This window comes from Zea mays, chromosome 7 (genome assembly GCF_902167145.1).
Source record: "Zea mays cultivar B73 chromosome 7, Zm-B73-REFERENCE-NAM-5.0, whole genome shotgun sequence".
NCBI lineage: Eukaryota > Viridiplantae > Streptophyta > Magnoliopsida > Poales > Poaceae > Zea > Zea mays.
Genome location: NC_050102.1, coordinates 178,495,826 through 178,517,074, shown reverse-complemented (window position 1 = coordinate 178,517,074; position 21,249 = coordinate 178,495,826). Strand labels below are relative to the sequence as shown.

The window sequence follows — 21,249 nt, the reverse complement described above, 5'->3', positions numbered from 1 at the left end:
GTTGGGTTGGGTCACAAGGTCACCGATTATCCTTAAACAACAGCCACTACCGTTGGCTAGCCCGGCCATCATGAACATGAACCCATTCAACGTCCATGGACCATGGATGGGGCTAGAACTGATGTCAAAATGATCTGTTTTGGTTCACTGGTTCAGGGATGGGACAACGGTAACATAAAAAGAGACGGTTCTGATGCTCGGGAGTACTGTACTACTTCCTAGTGATTTTCCTTTGAATCCTACCCCTGCATGCAGCCGCCACTCGAACTGCTTCTGCTGCTGCTGCTATACTACCGTGGCATGCAGCTGTCCCAGAAGCCAGAACCCATTGTCCAAACACGACACGTGTGAGAAGAGAAGAGTTGGAACAAGGAACAGAGCCGCAGGAGGAGGGGGGAATCGTGATCCAAACAGGATGGCCTGATCCGGTTGGACGGCACGGCACGGACCGGTGAGCGCGGCGGGGTGGGGGGAAATGAAAATCCGGGAGCACTCGACTTCTCAGACGCAACAAGGGGCGCTGGCGCGCAGCTGTCAAGCAAGCAAAGAGCGCAGAGCAGGAAGTCGTTGGAGTCCACGAGCGCCGCCCAAGTGCGGTCCGGAAACTTGTGGGCGACAATGTGTCTTGCGGTCTCCTGCACGCCCAGCCACCGCCGATACTGGCTGGAGTCACGGTCGTTGCGGTCGGTGTCGCGTCGGAGATCTCCATGTATGTACTTATGCGTATCCGACTCTTTCTATCGCATTGGCGTTGGATAATCCAATTTACGGCGAATATTAATTTACATGCACTATGCACCAGCTAATTCAATTCAAAATCTTATACTACTAAAAAGATATGGATAAATTACTTATATTATATTTTAACATTATCCCTCATGAAAAAAGAAGCGAGTAATAATTATTCTATTTTAATTGATTCAAACTTACGACTTCTAATTATGATATCATATTAAGTTGTATATAATAATAAGTTCAACTTAAAAGATTAAGCTGATTGAAAGAAATAGATAATTAACTTATATTATTATATTCTAGTACTGCAGAGCACATCCCCTATGACACATATCCTCGACCGGCCCTCTCCGCTGTTCTGTTCCCTACTTCCCTCACCGCCTCTCAGCTGACCTGAGCACGGCGGAGCTGACGCCGCCCTGTCCATGGGTGCGCCTGCGCGTGCGGCCATCAGACCAAAAAAGAAAAAGTTGCCCGCCGCCGTTTAGGTGCAGCGTTCGTACTTGTACTGCTGCTACTGGTCCCCAATGCCTCTCTCGCACGCTACAACATCGCTGCTGTGGCACATGAGCTGTAGCTACAGCACTTCCAAGCGTCCAACGGTTCAGATGAATAATGTTTAGACACACACTCTCTCTCGGTCTCTCCCTCTCAGACGTAGAAGAACTCTACCGGCAATTCGCTTCATATTAAATCTAGCTATTCGTACTGCTATTACTGCTCTAATATATAGAGACAAAATACTGTAAAAATAATAGAATCTATTTCGGATTAAAACCAAGCGAACAACTCGCTAAACTACGCTACATCCGTTCTCAAATCTCGTAGGTTGTAGGCTCCTCTGAAAAATGGCTCCGGCTTCAACTCCTTCAAAGAAGTATCTCTTCAATAGACGCATTGTCTTTTACAAAATCAAAATGGTTTGGTAAAACAACTCCTCTATACTTTTTATTTGATGGTACATGGAGAAAAAAAAAAATCCAAGAGGCTTGCAAACCCTGTGCCTGAAACTATGATGCTGACTGAAACAAATAAATTTCAACACTGCAACCATCTCAAGCCCGAAGAGAATTGCATTTGCATCACATCCTTATCAGATCACACGAACGGCTTGGACAAACTTCTACACATAAAGCTTGAAGCGCGCACTTGCAAAAGATTCTCCTGCAACACATTCCATGGTTGGGTGAACGCATGCGGAAGGCAAGTTTGCGCGTGCGCTCGGGCTCCAGGAACGCAACCTTGAAGAACGGCGGTTGGCTGCGTGAGTGTGGGAGGCTGAGCTGAATTTTTTACATTTTAACCATTTTTATTAAAAAATTATCGTTTTAAACCTTCGGAAAAACTAATTCTAGATTTAGACCTTTACTCGGCGCCATAAGCCATGGCACCGAGGTGCCTGCTCCGCTAGACGGGTCGAGTTGGCAACCGATGTGACACCTAGCTAACGTCATAAATCTTGACGTCGAGGTAGGATGTGGCTTACGTGGTGTGGACTATGCTGAGTTAGAGGTGACACTGTGATCGAGAAGAGAGAACAGCGATACAAAGCTAGCTAGGCGTAGAAGCCGGTGCTGTCACCGTTGATGAAAATGGCAGGGCTCCGTCCCATCGAGATCAAAGAGCCATTCCAAATGGCCTCTAAGCTTAACTTCTCCGTTTTTATCTGAGTTTATAAAGATAGTCTTGCATTGATGGATAAATCATAGATGTGGTAGCATCCTGAAAAAACAAAAACGAGCGCCAGAACCAAATGGCCATTTTTTATACGCACAAATCGAAATAGGAAGAAAAAAAAACAGAAATCTAGTGGCCGTGCATAGCCTACCTCCCTTTCTACGCAGTGCTTTCCTGATATATGAGCATGCAACTGATCACCTCTAGTTTCTAGTTTTTCTAAAGGCTATCTAGCAGAAATAAAAGATGTGGACTCAAAGAAAAGAAACATATTTCAACGGGACAGCATAGGAATATCCAATAAAACGATGGAAACCACAAATGATGGATGGGGGCAGCATGAATACTTTTAGGGTCTGTCAGGAACTAAAGCAAGTGTGGCTAAAGTTTAGTTACTTTTGCTTTAGGTCCTAGGATCTGAACAGGCAGGGGCGGATTTGGGGCTCGGACTATCTAGGTCGTGGCCCGGTGTGTAGCCCAAAAATCTTTTTGTATATAGGTCTTTTTTCAACAAAAAAATCTAACGCAAAATACATTTCAGTCTAAAAATATGGCCCAAAAGACCTCCTATTTGCACCGATTGAGCCTAGCGCCGGCGGCCTCCCTCAGTCGCTCAAGTCACTAGAACATAGGCTCTTCCAATTATTTCGCAAACTTACGCGGCTGCGTTTCCTATGTTGCCAGCGGCGCGACCGCCTTCATTCAGTCCTCTATCGCTCTCCACGCCTTCAGACTCTACGAATTCGGCAAGGGCACAAGGCAGCAACCTCCGAGGCGGGCGGACGGGCTCTGTCTCAGGCATCCACCACCGCCAGTTTGACCTCCACCTCCGCCAGTCTGCCTCCAGCGTCCCTGTGACCATATAGCAATGACACGCGCGGCTTGCACTGGCGCCGCGCCACCGCCCAAATCTGCCCCTGCCATTACATCTTCTCCCAAACTATACAACTTTCTCAACCTGATTCTCTTTCTTTTCTTATTCATAGGCGAGGGTGGAGCGCCTCCCTGGCCAATGGGCAGCGACCACCTGAGCGACGAGCGCTGTGTGCTGATTGTTGACTGCCTGCTGCCATGTGCCCGTGATTCTCCTCTATTGTGAGTAATTGTTTTCAAATATCTGATTCGCTTTCTCTATCTGCTATAGTTCCACTAAATTGTTTTAAATATTATTACCCTAAAGTGCGAAAATTTAAATGATGAGTAATACAACATTGTATTTGTAGAGTGGGCAGAGACGTTATTTTTACGGAGCTCTGCCACTAGGACTGGGCACTCGGTTAACCGAAATTTTTCGGTTCGGTTTTTCGGTTTTTTTTAAAGTTCGGTTTTTGAAAAATACCAACCGAAATTATCTTTAGAAAAGGAAAAACCGGACCTCCGGTTAACCGTATAGTTCGGTTCGGTTTTCGGTTTAACCGAAAAAACCGAACTAGGCTGTGCTGTGTTTCAGACTTTCAGTACCCTGTCCGCCGGCTAGTTGGCTGTGTAGTCCGAAAAAAACAAATAGCTATGTGCTGCATAGTACACGCCTACACAGCTTCCGTCCCAGCACTCGGACGACTCCAAGGCCTGATCGCCTGCTATTGCTAATTTGCTATGCCAGTGCTATTGCTACTGACCGATTGCCAGTGCTGCATGCCTACATAGAATAATACAAGGAATTCTGAATTGCTATTCTGCATGCCGACGGGATTGAGCAAGGGTGCCTGCACCTGGGCCCAGGCAGCGTGAGGGGCTGAGAGCCGGAGAAGGCCCAAGACAGCAAGCCGCGTTTCTGAAGACTTGGGCTGAAATGGGATTATAGGCTGATGGGCTAACAGTTCGGTTTTTCGGTTTAAACCGAACTAAAAACCGAAAACCGAACTAAATTTCGGTTTCTGAAGAATGGTAACCGAAAAATATAACGGTTTGATCGGTTCCGGTTTTTTCGGTTTCGGTTCCGGTTTTTTCGGTTTCGGTGTTCGGTTTTCGGTTTTTATGCCCAGGCCTATCTGCCACTATGAACAGGTTGTTAGTGGAGATGCCCATCCATTTTGACTATAAACTATCACTCGCCTACTAGTTAAAGAAAGTTGATTTGGATCAGTGACACGCTATCTACAGCAATAGATACAAAGCTCGGACCACTATTTCGTACTAGTACAAATTATAAAAAAATCAGCATTTCATATGTAATGAGAGAGATTATTTATTTATAAACTAAACTCCACCCACGTATCGTTTTGCATGTATTGCCTATATAATGGGAGGCGAAGCAAGATCTCACGCGTTGCTTGGTTTTAATTAATTCTTACGTGTTGTTACTGTTTCTACATTGTTTTTTTCCTACATATTAAAGCATGCGAACATATCCAATTCTCGAGGGCGTACGTTATCCCCAGCATGCAACCTGATCTTTCGTTCTCTGGTCAATGCGCACTTCAAAAGGTCAACATAGACACGATTAATGCATGTTTAGATGCTAGCAGCTAGTAGTTGTTAAAATCAGCTTTGGAGGTTTCTAGCTACTAGTAGCTGCTTTGCTCCCGTTAGCACGTTTCAAGAAGACCTAAATCTAGAGTTTCAAGAAGACCTAAATCTAGTGTTACTTCAACAGCAAACTTGTTTCTAGAGATGCGGAATCTGGAGAAGCCACGCAGGCAAAGAGCACCCGGCCGAGCCTACTCCTACCTGGCTTTGGAATTTTGGCGGCTGCCACTGCCACCACGGCGCGCGCGTAGATTGTTTTTACTATCGCGCGGGCGCGGCGACTGCGATCTCCCGCGCAGCTCGTGTTGTGTGGAAGCAAAACAGAATACCCGCAACCACGCATGGCAGCGCACGCCCACGCACCCGGATTGCGGCGCGGCGCTCGCGAAATCCGCGAGCAATCGCAACGGCCAACACCCACCGCAACAGCGGCCCATCACCACCGGGCCACACACAACCACCCTGGCCCCGCCTTCTCTCTCCTCCCTGCCCTCTCATTTCGTCTCCCTCTTGTGGACTTATGGGGGCAGGGGATAGGCAGATAGCCACTGGTAGACAGGACAAGCATCAGAATTACTAGTCACCAGCAGAGGGACGACGGGAGAAGGAAACCCTTCGCCCTCGCTGCCGCCTTCTCCTTCCCCGGTCGCGTCTTGTTGGGGCTCTCTCGTGGTCTCGACCCGCCGGCCGAGTTCTCGCGTCCAAGCGTGGCAATCCACATATCTCTGTCTCCCTCTCTCGCTCACCCCTGTATCCCCGTCTAACCGAAGAGCCCAATCAATCGAATCGGATCGAAACAGACCGTGTATTCAATCTGCTACTAGGGAAGGGGGAAGCGCGAGCGTGCTTGCGTGCGTGCGTTCCTTCGTTCGTGACAAGGCGGCCCGGCCGGCCGGCCGATCGATCGGCGATGGCGCCGCCGTCGAGGGACTACTGGCTGGGCTTCTTCCGCGGCGCAGGGGACAACGTGTTCGACGCCATCGACGCGGCCATCACGGTCGCCGCGTCCGACCACCCGGCCGCCCTCCGGGAGCGCCGCGACGGCATCGCCGAGCGCCTCTTCACCGCGCTCCTGGTGACCGGCGCCGCGGGGGCGGGGGCGGCGGCGGGCCAGGGAGGGTCCGCGGGGAGAACCCCCGTGCCCAGCCTCTGCAGCTCCGACCGCGCCGAGGCCGTCACCGACGACGGCGCGCCGCGCGGAGACGATCCCGTCCTCGCCGAGACGGAGCGCATCAAGGCCGTCCTCCTCGGCGGCCATGACAAGGTACCTCACCTCTCTTCACCCCCCCTACGCACCCGCTCTGCCGCCGTTGTTTGTATCGCCGCTCCGTACTGGTAACTCGCGCTGACTGACGTCTTGTCTGCTCTCACGTCGCAGTCGGAGTCCGAGTTGCTGGAGCTACTCCGGCGGCTGCAGGAGCTGGACCTCGCGTTCGACACCTTGGATGTGAGCCGCCGCCGCCATATACCAACTTCTCTAACCTTATAAGTACGTAACTCATCACCATCTCTATCTAACCCGTGTTCAATTCAATCCACTCGTTATGCTCGATAGGTCACTGCGATCGGCAAAGCGGTGTCCAACTTCCGGAAGCACAGCTCGAAGCAGATCCGGACACTCGTGAGATCGCTCATCGAGTACGTTTCCATGTGGTACCATCCAGAAAGAAAACATTCTCCATCTCTTGCTGTGTTTCTGTATGCTGACATGTTTGGTATGCCATGAATCACAGAGGCTGGAAACGCACGGTTGACATGTGGATCGCTCGGCGCAGAGAGGCCGTCGTAGGTAGGCAACAACACGCAAAAAAAAACTAGCTCCCGTTTAGCAGTGCTACGTTCGACTAGCTAGCTGATCGACGGTTGGTTGGTTCCGCAACAACCCGCAGATCAAACGCCCCAGTCCATGGGTCCGTCCAGCCTGGAGGATCAGGAGGATCGAGGGGCAGCTTTCACCCACATGGATGAAGGCGACCTCTTCGCAACGCCAAGCACTACGATTCGGCTGTCCGAGGTACGTGATTCACACACACAAATCAACCGAGTGTTATATGTGTCCGTGGTGTGATCTGATACTGCTCCCCATCTCGTCTTTCCTCAGGAAAACCCAGGTTCCAAGTTCTCCGACGCAACGGAGGGGGATGGAGGTGAGTGATCGGATGGATGCTCATCAGTCCCGTTCCCGTCCCTGATCCCTATGACTATTCTCGGTTGGGGATTCGTATTTACGACGATCTCGATTGTTTCGTGGATTCGATGCAGGCATGGTGAACAACACCAGCAGGGATTGCGGCGAGCGGTACCCATCGAACCAAGGGGGGCCAGCTAGAAGGCCTCCGCCGATGGGCCAGCAGCGGTACGATCCAGGGCCGTGCTGGAGGCAAGAACCGAGCAGCGGGCAGACGAAGGAGCAGTTCGTCGCGGAGATGCTCGCTAGGCCCTCGAGTGCGGCGGGGTCGGGCCCCGGGAGACCGCAGCAGGCGAGGCCCAGGCAGCAGCGTCAGGAGGACGCCTCCTCCCCAGCTCAAGGCAGCAGGCCGCAGTCTGTCGGCTGCTTCTGATGTGAGCGTTTTCCATGCCTGATCTGACCGCCCGCCGCAAAGCGAGCTTCGCTCTGAACTGAACTCCGCTTTGTTGATCTGTCTGGTAGAAACCGGTGGCGCAGGAGCAACCTGACGCGAACTCTGTGCGAGCGAAGCTCGAGCTCGCCAAGAACGCCAAGCTCGAGGCGGCCAAGAGGAAGCTCCAGGAAGGCTACCAAGAGTTTGATAACGGTAATGCGTGCTGTTCCTCCTGGATAATAGGTAGTATCTTGCTCGCTGTTGATCATGGATTTATCTGCCTGCAGCAAAGAAGCAGAGAAGCATACAGATGGTTGATCCCCAGAACCTGCCCAAGCAAGCAAACGGCACCCGGAATTTCCAACCTAGCGGCAAGCCAAGGAATGGCAGCAGCAGGAATTGGTAGCAGTTCCAATTCCTTTTGAGCGCCACCAGGGATCATAGACTTCAAATCCCCTCCTCCCTCTTTCTTCCTTTGGTTCTTGATCGGCTACTAAAGATTTTTTTTAGACCATGCGAGTACAGAAAACAGCAATAAGGCTAGTTTCGAAAGTCTATTGAAAGTTCTGGTCAATTTTGACGAACTTGTTTGAGAGCTCGTCAATCTGCTTGTGCTGTGTGCCTGTGTCCTCTGTGGCTTTGCAGCTTCCAGGCAACAGGATTCTTTCGTGTGAACACCATTTTGACTTGCAGTGCGGCGCTGGCGTCTGTTCTTTTTTTTCCCGCCCCCGCGTACTGCTACCCAGACACCTTCTCTCCCCGACAAGTGGGTCCGCAGACGATGTTGGGCACCTGTCCCCGCCGGTCAATCGTGTCCCCCCGCCCGAGGCGCGTTTAAATATGGAGGGAATGCACAAACATTGGCTTCAAAGCTCGAAACGGTGGTCGGTGGAGACCTGACCGGGGGGAGGGAGGCGGTTGGAAGACGGCGCCCAGCCCCAGCGGTAATGCGGTGCGGGTGCGGCGAACGAAACGGAGGCCGACGCAGCTGTTTCTATCCTATCCGTGGTTCCCCTGGCCGGCTGGTTCGTACTCGTCACGTCACGTTAGACCAACTCCAGCAGTCTGCCTCTCCGTATCCCTAAAACGCGCGGCCAACACATTCTCTCTCCTCTCCGTATCCGTCTCCGTTTCCAGCAACACTCCCCATCCCACTCCGCATGCAGTCTATGACACCTGGGGCCCGCCAGCAGGCGCGCGCGCACGCAGAGAGCTGCGGAGAGGAGAGAGAAAGTGTGGAAATGGGGAGCGCAGGGACACGGCGTCCATTTTGCGGAGAGGGATGCGGAGCCTGCTGGATAGCTGGAGCGCGCAATAGTGCCTCAGACCGTGCAAAAATGCGGATGCGGATGCGGAGTGGGATACGTGTCCTGTAGAGGGGCAGGGGCCTGGAGGTCCAAAACATTATTTGTGGTCGTGGCACTGGCACCTGGCACGCGTCCCGCTGTCCTTGTCAGGCAGCAGCCATCAGTCGGCGTAGAGGACACGCGTGTCCATGGTGCACGTTTCTTGTGTGCCCTACGGCCCGGACCCCGGTGTGCACTAGGACCCCCCCCCCCCCGTACACTGCTACTCTGCACCTGAGCTGCGACTTGACGGCCCCGACTTGGCATGTGCTTTGTTGACGATATCCCGTGACCTTTTTTGGCATGTGCTTTGTTGGCATTCCACGAAAAATGCCTGCTCCTTTGGACCCCTCGGTTTAGGTACGACAATGGAGAATTTTTCGTCGGATTTATGTCTCCGTCTCTGTCTATAACGTTAAAGGGTACAATAGCGCAACCAATATCATCTAAGGGAGTGTTTAGTTTTTAGTAATTAATTTTTAGTCCCTTCATTTTATTTCGTTTCCGTCCCTAAATTGTTAGATACGGAAACTAAAATATAGTTTTAGTTTTCTTACTTAGGATTAAAATAGAATAAAATAAAGAGATTAAAAATTAGTCACTAGAAACCAAACACCTTAAATTGATTAGAAATAACTGAAAGAAAAATGTGTCCTTGGGCCATTTCTAAGTATTTTGGTGATTTAGTGTCCAACACAAGTGCTTAAGTGTTAAACTATGCCAAATGGTAGACAAAGTGCAAATCAATACAAATGTATGATTCTAGACTTAGTACATTGGTTTTTGTGTACTAACATATTTGTCTAAGTGCTAGAATCAGAGAAAATACAATTGGATAAGTCTTGGCTCGAGCAGCCAAGACTCTGCTCCGTCTGGGTGCACCGGACAGTGTCCGGTGCACCAGGCTGGCTCTGGCGAAATGGCTGCTCTCGGGTCTCGACGGCGGCGTACGACTATAAATCACCGGACTGTCCGGTGGTGCACCGGACAGTGTCCGATGAGTCGGCTGCAGCGAAGTCGCCGCTCTCGTGAACCAAGTCAACAGCGTACGACTATAATTCACCGGACTGTCCGGTGAGCCAACGGTCGGGCGCGCAATCCGCGCGTGACGCGTGGCCGAGCCAACGGTCGGATGAGAACACCGGACTGTCCGGTGTGTACACCGGACAGTGTCCGGTGCGCCAACGGCTGCAAGTTTCCAACGGTCGGCTGCGCCGGAATAGGAAAGAAATCCGCACCGGACAGTGTCCGGTGAGTCGGCTGCAGCGAAGTCGCCGCTCTCGTGAACCAAGTCAACAGCGTACGACTATAATTCACCGGACTGTCCGGTGAGCCAACGGTCGGGCGCGCAATCCACGCGTGACGCGTGGCCGAGCCAACGGTCGGATGAGAACACCGGACTGTCCGGTGTGTACACCGGACAGTGTCCGGTGCGCCAACGGCTGCAAGTTTCCAACGGTCGGCTGCACCGAAATAGGAAAGAAATCCGCACCGGACAGTGTCCGGTGGTGCACCGGACTGTCCGGTGCGCCAGTCGACAGAAGGCAAGAATTGCCTTCCTGGATTGCTCTCAACGGCTCCTAGCTGCCTTGGGGCTATAAAAGGGACCCCTAGGCGCATGGAGGACGACACCCAAGCATCCCTTGAGCATTCCTAAGCACCAAGACGTCATATTCGCGCATTTGATTCTTTGTGATAGCAACTAGAGCTCCATTTGAGTAGAGAACTCTTCGAGTTGTGTTGAGAGCTCGTGTTGAGACTTGTGTGTGTATTGTTGCTCTGATTTTGTGTCTTGTGTGTGTTTCTCATCCCAACCTTACTTCTGTGCTTCTTTGTGATAATCAAATTGTAAGGGCGAGAGGCTCCAAGTTGTGGAGATTCCTCGCAAGCGGGATATAGTTAAACAAAGCAAAACACCGTGGTATTCAAGTGGGTATTTGGACCGCTTGAGAGGGGTTGAGTGCAACCCTCGTCCGTTGGGACGCCACAACGTGGAGTAGGCAAGTGTTGGACTTGGCCGAACCACGGGATAAACCACTGTGCCTCTCTGTGTTGATCTCCTTGTGGTTATTGGGTTTCACAAGAACTCCTCTCTAGCCACTTGGCTTTATTGTGCTAACTCCTAATCAAGTTTTTGTGGCATTAAGTTTTAAGTTTTTACAGGATCACCTATTCACCCCCCTCTAGGTGCTCTCAATTGGTATCAGAGCCGTTCTCTTCAAAGAAGGGACTAATCGCCCGAAGGGATGGATCCTAAGGGAAAGGGAATAGTGATCAACGACAAGGAGAAGGAGTCCTTCATCAATGAGCCGAAAGACGACAAGCCCACTGACTCGGGCTCAAGTCAAAAGAAGAAGGACGGGAAGAAGAAGAGGCGTATCAGGAAGATCGTCTACTACGACGACAGCGAAGAGTCTTCTTCTTCCCAAAAGGACGACGACGACAACGACTACGAGAAAAGGAAGACAGTTAATTCAAACTTTTCCTTTGATTATTCTCGTATTCCGCAGAATTCCAATGCTCATTTGCTTTCCATTCCCCTCGGTAAACCCCCTCACTTTGATGGAGAGGACTACGGATTTTGGAGTCACAAAATGCGTAGCCACTTGTTCTCTCTCCATCCAAGTATATGGGAGATAGTAGAAAATGGAATGCACTTTGATAGTATGGATAGTCCCATGTTCATCAATGAACAAATTCATAAAAATGCACAAGCTACTACTGTGTTGTTAGCCTCATTGAGCAGGGATGAGTACCATAAGGTGAGCGGCTTGGACAACGCCAAGTAGATTTGGGACACCATCAAAATCTCACATCAGGGGAACAACGTCACCATGCTCACCAAGATGGAGTTAGTGGAAGGCGAACTAGGAAGGTTCGCAATGATTAGGGGGGAGGAGCCAACCCAAACATACAACAGGCTCAAGACCCTCGTCAACAAAATAAGGAGCTATGGAAGCACGCGATGGACGGACCACGACGTCGTCCGCCTAATGCTAAGGTCTTTCACTGTCCTTGATCCACATCTTGTAAACAATATTCGTGAAAATCCTAGGTACACCAAGATGTCGCCCGAAGAAATACTTGGAAAGTTTGTAAGCGGGCGGATGATGATCAAGGAGGCAAGATACGTCGATGAGGCATTGAATGGTCCAATTCATGAGCCTCAAGCCATTGCACTCAAGGCAACGAGTAGCAAGGAGGCGCTACCTAACAAGGTGGCGCAAGTTGAGGCGGCGGGGCTCAATGAGGAAGAGATGGCCCTCAACATCAAGCGTTTCAAGACGGCGCTAAAGGGTCGCAAGGAGGATCCAAAAAGGAACAAGACCAAGGGAAAGCGCTCCTGCTTCAAGTGCGTTATGGTTGGTCACTTTATTGCTAATTGTCCCGATAATGATAGTGACCAGGATCAATGAAAGAATGGGGAAAGAGAGAACAAGAAGGTTTACAAGAAGGCTAAAGGCGAGGCACACCTTGGAAGGGAGTGGGATTCGGATTGCTCTTCGTCCGACTCCGACGACGAAGGACGCCACCGCCTTCAACAAATCGTCTCTCTTCCCCAACGAGCATCACACCTGCCTCATGGCAAAGGAGAAGAAGGTAAATACTCGAAATGCTACTACATATGCCTCTTCAAGTGATGACGAATCTAGCGATGATGAAGTAGACTATGCTAGTTTATTCAAAGGATTAGATAGAACTAAAATTGATAAGATCAATGAATTAATTGATGCTTTGAATGAGAAAAATAGAGTTCTAGAAAAGCAAGAAGATCTTTTATATGAAGAGCATGATAAATTTGTAAGTGCACAAAATTCTCTTGCGTTAGAAGTTAAAAGAAATGAAATGCTTTCATGTGAATTGTCTACATGCCATGAATCTATTTCTAGCTTAAAGAGTATCAATGATGACTTGAATGCTAAACTAGAAATAGCTAATAAAGCAACCTCTTGTATAGAACATGTTGAGATTTGCAATAGGTGTAAAGATTTTAATGTTGATGCTTGTAGTGAACACCTAGTTTCCATTTCTAAATTAAAGGATGAAGTGGCTAGTCTTAATGCTCAACTTAAGACTAGCAAAAGTGAATTTGATAAACTAAAATTTTCAAGGGATGCCTACACGATTGGTAGACACCCCTCAATTAAGGATGGACTTGGCTTTAAGAGGGAAGCCAAGAACTTAACAAGTCATAAGGCTCCCATCTCCGCCAAGGAGAAAGGGAAGGCCCCTATGGCTAATAGTGCTCAAAAGAACCATGCTTTCATGTACCATGATAGGAGATATACTAGGAATATTCATAAAAGTTATGATGCTTTTGATTCTCATGCCATGATTGCTTCAAGTTCTTATATTATGCATGATAGAAATTTGCCTAGGAAAAATGTTGTTCATCATATGCCTAGAAGAAATGTTGTTCATGTACCTAGGAAAGTGAGTAATGAACATTCTACAATTTACCATGTTTCCTTTGCTATTTGTAGAAAGGATAAGAAAGTGGTTGCTAGGAAATTAGGGGCAAAATGCAAGGGAGACAAAACTTGCATTTGGGTTCCTAAGACTATTGTCACTAACCTTGTAGGACCCAACAAGAGTTGGGTACCTAAGACCCAAGCCTAATTTGCCTTGCAGGTTTATGCATCCGGGGGATCAAGCTGGATTATCGACAGCGGATGCACAAACCACATGACGGGGGAGAAGAAGATGTTCACCTCCTACGTCAAGAATAAAGATTCCCAAGATTCAATCATATTCGGTGACGGGAATCAATGCAAGGTTAAAGGCTTAGGCAAGATTGCCATCTCAAATGAGCACTCTATCTCCAAAGTATTTTAGTAGAGTCGCTAGGTTATAATCTTTTGTCGGTTAGTCAATTGTGTAATATGGGATATAATTGCTTATTCACAAATGTAGATGTGTCTGTCTTTAGAAGGAGTGATGGTTCATTAGCTTTTAAGGGTGTACTAGACGACAAACTCTATTTAGTTGATTTTGCAAAGGAGAAGGCCGGTCTAGATGCATGCTTAATCGCTAAGACTAGCATGGGCTGGCTGTGGCATCGCCGTCTAGCACATGTGGGGATGAAGAACCTTCACAAACTTCTAAAGGGAGAACATGTGTTAGGTCTAACAAATGTGCATTTCGAAAAAGATAGACCTTGTGCAGCTTGTCAAGCAGGTAAATAAGTGGGAAGTGCTCATCACATCAAGAACGTGATGACTACATCAAGACCCCTGGAGCTGCTACATATGGACCTCTTCGGACCCGTCGCCTACCTCAGCATCGGGGGAAGTAAGTATGGTGTAGTAATTGTTGATGATTTTTCCCGCTTCGCTTGGGTATTCTTTTTGCAGGACAAAACTGAAACCCAAGGGACCGTCAAGCGCTTCCTAAGGAGAGCTCAAAATAAGTTTGAGCTCAAGGTGAAGAAGATAAGAAGCGACAACGGGTCCGAGTTCAAGAACCTTCAAGTAGAGGAATACCTTGAGGAGGAAGGAATCAAGCACGAGTTCTCCGCTCCCTACACACCACAGCAAAATGGCGTAGTAGAGAGAAAGAACAGGACGCTCATAGACATGGCGAGGACGATGCTTGGAGAATTCAAGACGCCCGAGCGGTTTTGGTCGGAAGCTGTGAACACGGCTTGCCACGCCATAAACCGAGTCTATCTCCATCGCCTCCTCAAGAAGACATCATACGAGTTTCTAACCGGTAACAAACCCAACGTTTCTTATTTTCGAGTTTTTGGGAGTAAATGCTACATTCTGGTGAAGAAATGTAGAAATTCAAAATTTGCTCCCAAAGCTGTAGAAGGGTTTTTGTTAGGTTATGACTCAAATACAAAGGCGTATAGAGTCTTCAACAAATCATCGGGTTTGGTTGAAGTCTCTAGCGATGTTGTATTTGATGAGACTAATGGCTCTCCAAGAGAGCAAGTTGAGCTTGATGATGTAGATGAGGATGATGTTCCAACGGACGCAATTCGTACCATGGCGATTGGAGACGTGCGACCGCAGGAACTCAAGGAGCAAGATCAGCCTTCTTCCTCAACAACGGTGCACCCCCCAACCCAAGATGATGAACAGGTACCTCAAGTGGAGGCGTGTGATCAAGGGGGAGCACAGAATGTCCAAGTTGAAGAGGAAGAAGCACCACAGGCCCCTCCAACTCAAGTTCGAGCGATGAATTCAAAGGAACCATCCCGTCGACCAGATTTTGGGTGACATTAGCAAGGGAGTAACCACTCGCTCTAGATTAGCTAATTTCTGTGAGCATTACTCCTTTGTCTCTTCTATTAAGCCTTTCAGGGTAGAAGAGGCCTTGCTAGATCCGGACTGGGTGTTGGCCATGCAGGAAGAGCTCAACAACTTCAAGCGTAATGAAGTTTGGACACTGGTACCACGTTCCAAGCAAAATGTTGTGGGAACCAAGTGGGTGTTCCGCAACAAACAGGACGAGCACGGGATGGTGACGAAGAACAAGGCTCGACTTGTGGCAAAAGGTTATGCCCAAGTCGCAGGTTTGGACTTTGAGGAGACTTTTGCTCCTGTGGCTAGGCTAGAGTCGATTCGTATTTTGTTAGCCTATGCCGCTCACCATTCTTTCAGGTTGTACCAAATGGATGTTAAGAGTGCCTTCCTCAATGGGCCAATCAAGGAGGAGGTGTACGTGGAGCAACCCCCTGGCTTCGAGGATGAACGGTACCCCGACCACGTGTGTAAGCTCTCTAAGGCGCTCTATGGACTTAAGCAAGCCCCAAGAGCTTGGTATGAATGCCTTAGAGACTTTTTAATTGCTAATGCTTTCAAGGTTGGGAAAGCCGATCCAACTCTTTTCACAAAGACTTGTGACGGTGATCTATTTGTGTGCCAAATTTATGTCGATGACATAATATTTGGTTCTACTAACCAAAAGTCTTGTGAAGAGTTTAGCAGGGTGATGACTCAAAAATTTGAGATGTCATTGACAGGCGAGTTGAACTACTTCCTTGGGTTCCAAGTGAAGCGACTCAAGGACGGCACTTTCATCTCCCAAACCAAGTATACGCAAGACTTGCTCAAGCGGTTTGGGATGAAGGACGCCAAGCCCGCAAAGACTCCAATTCGGTCGCTCTTGGGAAGATCCTTGGTGTCTTGGGCTTCAAAGAAGCAAAATTCGGTCGCTCTTTCTACCGCCGAAGCCGAGTACATTGCCGCAGGCCATTGTTGCGCGTAATTGCTTTGGATGAGGCAAACCCTGCGGGACTACGGTTACAAACTAACCAAAGTTCCTCTTCTATGTGATAATGAGAGTGCAATCCGCATGGCGGATAATCTCGTTGAGCATAGCCGCACTAAACACATAGCCATTCGGTATCATTTTCTTAGGGATCACCAACAAAAGGGGGATATCGAGATTTCATACATTAACACTAAAGATCAATTAGCCGATATCTTTACCAAGCCTCTTGATGAACAAACTTTTACCAAACTTAGGCATGAGCTCAATATTCTTGATTCTAGGAATTTCTTTTGCTAATTTGCACACATAGCTCATAAGTATACCTTTGATCATGTCTCTTTTATATATGCTATGACTAATGTGTTTTCAAGTGTATTTCAAACCAAGTCATAGGTATATTGAAAGGGAATTGGAGTCTTCGGCGAAGACAAGGCTTCCACTCCACTCTACTACTCATCCTTCGCCGTCACTCCGCTCCACTCTCCGTCTTTGGTATAATCTTCACTCATATGTTTTATTTGACAAAGGGGAGAAAATAGTCAACAAAAGGGCTTATATCTCACTCAAAGTATCCGTTTTTGGCGATTCATGCCAAAGGGGGAGAAAATATGAGCCCAAAGCAAAAGGACCGCACCACCACCCTAATTTTAAAATATGATTTTCAATTGGATGGAAAATTTCAAAATTGGTATCTCTTTGTGTTCTAAAGGGGGAGCAAGTAGTATTTTCAAAATTGTTGTCCTAAAACCCTCTTGAACACTAAGAGGAGAATTTATTTGAGAGGGGGAGTTTTGTTTAGTCAAAGGAAAAGCATTTCAAACAAAAGGAGAAAATTTCAAATCTTGAAAATGCTTCTCAAAATTCTTATTCATTTACCTTTGGCTATCCTGCAAAAGGACTTTGAAAAGAATTTACAAAAGGATTTACAAAAACAAAACATGTGGTGCAAATGTGGTCCAATATGTTAAAAATAAAGAAACAATCCATACACATCATGTAAGTATTTATTGGCTCAATTCCAAGCAACCTTTGCACTTACGTTATGCAAACTAGTTCAATTATGCACGTTTATATTTGCTTTGGTTTGTGTTGGCATCAATCACCAAAAAGGGGGAGATTGAAAGGGAATTAGGCTTACACCTAGTTTCTAAATAATTTTGGTGGTTGAATTGCCCAACACAAATCTTTGGACTAACTAGTTTGCTCTAGTATATAAGTTATACAGGTGCAAAAGGTTCACACTTAGCCAATAAAAAGACCAAGTGTTGGGTTCAACAAAAGGGCAAAAGAAGAACCAAAGGCTCCTCTGGTCTGGCGCACCGGACTGTCCGGTGTGCCACCGAACAGTGTCCGGTGCACCAGAGGACTTCAGCTCAAACTCGTCGCCCTCGGGAAAATCCAGAGTCAGCGCGTTAAAATTCACCGGACTGTCCGGTGCTCCGAAGAAAGACGCGGCTCAGGAACTCGCCAGCCTCGGGTTTTCACTCCAGCCGCTTCGCTATAATTCACCGGACATGTCCGGTGTGCACCGGACTGTCCGGTGCAACCTCGGGGCAACGGCTACTTCGCGCCAACGGTCACCTGCGGGTGCATTTAATGCGCGCCAGGAGCGCGCAGTCGTCAGGCACGCGGGAGCAGGCGCACCGGACACTCTACAGTGCATGTCCGGTGCGCCACCGGACATCAAGGAGGGCCCCGAAGACAGAACCCCAACGGTCGATCCAACGGCTATTTGGTGACGTGGCTGTCGCACCGGACATGTCCGGTGTGCACCGGACTGTCCGGTGCACCATACGACAGACAGCTCCACCAACGGTCAAGTTTGGTGGTTGGGGCTATAAATACCCCAACCACCCCACCATTCATTGCATCCAAGTTTTCCAGCTTCCAACCACTATACAAGAGCTAGCATTCATTGCAAAGCACACCAAAAAGAGATCAAATCCTCTCCCAACTCCACACAAAGCCCTAGTGACTAGAGAGAGTGATTTGTAGTGTTCATTTGAGCTCTTGCGCTTGGATCGCTTCTTTTTCTTTGGCATTCTTTCTTGTGATCAAACACTCACTTGTAATTGTGGTAAGAGACACCAATCGTGTGGTGGTCCTTGCGGGAAGTTTGATTCCCAAGTGATTTGAGAAAGAGAAGCTCACTCGGTCCGTGGGACCGTTTGAGAGAGGGTAAGGGTTGAAAGAGACCCGGCCTTTGTGGCCTCCTCAACGGGGAGTAGGTTTGAGAGAACTGAACCTCGGTAAAACAAATCCGCGTGTCTCATTTCATTATTCGCTTGCGATTTGTTTTGCGCCCTCTCTCGCGGACTCGATTATATTTCTAACGCTAACCCGGCTTGTAGTTGTGATTATTTTTGAGAATTTCAGTTTCGCCCTATTCACCCCCCCTCTAGGCGACTTTCAATTGGTATCAGAACCCGGTGCTTCATTAGAGCCTAACCGCTCGAAGTGATGTCGGGAGAGCACACCAAGAGGGAGATGGAGACCGGCGACAAGCCCACTACGAGCCAAGGGAGCACTTCATCGGAAGAGTCCCGCACCAAGAGGAAGGAAAAGAAGAAGGACTCCTCCAAAAGGAAGGAGAAAATGTCTTCTTCACATCACAAAGAGAAGAAGGAAAAATCTTCTTCCCACAAGCCGCATCGAAGTGGGGACAAGAAGAAAAGGATGAGGAAGGTGGTCTACTACGAGACCGATTCTTCATCAACATCCACCTCCGGCTCCGACGCGGCGTCCGTCACTTCTAAGCGCCAAGAGCGTAAGAAGTATAGTAAGATTCCCCTACGCTACCCTCGCATTCCTAAACATACACCTTTACTTTCCGTCCCATTAGGCAAACCACCAACGTTTGATGGTGAAGATTATGCTATGTGGAGTGATTTAATGCGATTTCATCTAACCTCACTCCACAAAAGTATATGGGATGTTGTTGAGTTTGGTGTACAGGTACCATCCGTAGGGGATGAAGACTATGATGAGGATGAGGTAGCCCAAATCGAGCACTTCAACTCCCAAGCCACAACTATTCTCCTCGCCTCTCTAAGCAAGGAGGAATACAACAAAGTGCAAGGGTTGAAGAATGCAAAAGAGATTTGGGACCTACTCAAGACCGCACACGAGGGTGATGAACTCACCAAGATCACCAAGCGGGAAACGATCGAGGGGGAGCTCGGTCGCTTCCGTCTTCGCCAAGGGGAGGAGCCACAAGATATGTACAACCGGCTCAAAACCTTGGTGAACCAAGTGCGCAACCTCGGGAGCAAAAAGTGGGACGACCACGAGGTGGTTAAGGTTATTCTAAGAGCTCTCATTTTCCTTAACCCCACTCAAGTTCAATTAATTCGTGGCAATCCTAGATACCCACTAATGACACCCGAGGAAGTTATCGGGAATTTTGTGAGCTTTGAATGTATGATTAAAGGCTCAAAGAAGATCAACGAGCTTGATGAGCCCTCCACGTCCGAGGCCCAACCGGTGGCATTTAAGGCGACGGAGGAGAAGAAGGAGGAGTCTACACCAAGTAGACAACCAATTGACGCCTCCAAGCTCGACAATGAGGAGATGGCCTTAATCATCAAAAGCTTTCGGCAAATCCTCAAGCAACGGAAGGGGAAGGATTACAAATCCCGTTCCAAGAAGGTTTGCTACAAGTGTGGTAAGCCCGGTCACTTTATTGCTAAATGTCCATTATCGAGTGACAGTGACAGGGATAACAACAAGAAGGGCAAAAGAAGAGAAAAGAAGAGGTACCACAAGAAGAGGGGCGGCGATGCCCACGTGTGCCGCGAGTGGGATTCCGACGAGAGCTCCACCGAGTCCTCCTCCGACGAGGACGCCGCCAACATCACCGTCACCAAGGGACTTCTCTTCCCCAACGTCGGCCACAAGTGCCGCATGGCAAAGGACGGCAAAAGGAAGAAGGTTAAATCTAACTCCTCCACTAAATATGAATCTTCCAGTGATGATAATGCTAGTGGTGAGGAAGATAATTTGCGTATCCTTTTTGCCAACCTTAACATGAAACAAAAGGAAAAATTAAATGAGCTAATTAGTGCCATCCATGAAAAGGATGATCTCTTGGACTCCCAAGAGGACTTCCTAATCAAGGAAAATAAGAAACATGTTAAGGTTAAAAATGCTTATGCTCTAGAGGTAGAAAAATGTAACAAATTATCTAGTGAGCTAAGCACATGCCATGACACTATTGACAACCTTAGAAATGAAAATGCTAGATTAATTGCTAAGGTTGATTCTCATGTTTGTGATACTTCAATTCCCAATCTTAGAAATGATAATGATGATTTGCTTGCTAAGATTAAGGAATTGAATGATTCTCTTGCTAGCCTTAAAATTGAAAATGAAAAATTGCTTGCTAAGGCTAAGGATTTTGATGTTTGCAAAGCTACTATTTCCGACCTTAGAACTAAAAATGATTTGTTACATGCTAAGGTTGTTGAATTAAAATCTTGCAAACCCTCTACATCTAATGTTGAGCATGTTTCTATTTGTACTAGATGTAGAGATGTTGATACCAATGCTATTCATGATCACATGGCTTTAATTAAACAACAAAATGATCATATAGCATTATTAGATGCCAAAATTGCTGAGCATAACTTAGAAAATGAAAAGTTTAAATTTGCTAGAAGTATGCTCTATAATGGGAGACGCCCTGGCATCAAGGATGGCATTGGCTTCCAAAGGGGAGACAATGTCAAACTTAATGCCCCTCCAAAGAACTTATCTAACTTTGTTAAGGGCAAGGCTCCCATGCCTCAGGATAACGAGGGTTACATTTTGTACCCTGCCGGCTATCCTGAGAGCAAAATTAGGAAAATTCATTCTAGGAAGTCTCACTCTGGCCCTAATCATGCTTTTATGTATAAGGGTGAGACATCTAGCTCTAGGCAATCAACCCATGCCAAGTTGCCTAGAAAGAAGATTCCTAATGCATCAAATGATCATGCTATTTCATTTAAAACTTTTGATGCTTCTTATGTGCTTACTAACAAATCCGGCAAGGTAGTTGCCAAGTTTGTTGGGGGCAAACACAAGGGCTCCAAGACTTGTGTTTGGGTACCCAAAGTTCTTGTTTCTAATGCCAAAGGACCCAAAACCGTTTGGGTACCTAAAGTCAAGAACTAAAATTGTTTTGTAGGTTTATGCATCCGGGGGCTCAAGTTGGATACTCGACAGCGGGTGCACAAACCACATGACAGGGGAGAAAAAGA

At 48.0% G+C, this 21,249-nt stretch overlaps 1 protein-coding gene across 1 annotated transcript; it reads left to right on the top strand.

The window, feature by feature from the left end:
• Window positions 1-5,449: 5,449 nt before the first annotated feature.
• LOC100384760 (uncharacterized) lies at window positions 5,450-8,024 on the top strand. The gene is made up of 9 exons (NM_001177218.1): window positions 5,450-6,145; window positions 6,260-6,328; window positions 6,437-6,519; window positions 6,615-6,670; window positions 6,771-6,895; window positions 6,983-7,028; window positions 7,144-7,443; window positions 7,532-7,655; window positions 7,730-8,024. The coding sequence occupies exons 1-7, from the start codon at window positions 5,792-5,794 to the stop codon at window positions 7,440-7,442; spliced, it is 1,032 nt and encodes a 343-aa protein (NP_001170689.1). The 5' UTR covers window positions 5,450-5,791; the 3' UTR covers window position 7,443; window positions 7,532-7,655; window positions 7,730-8,024.
• The last annotated feature ends 13,225 nt before the right edge of the window (window positions 8,025-21,249 follow it).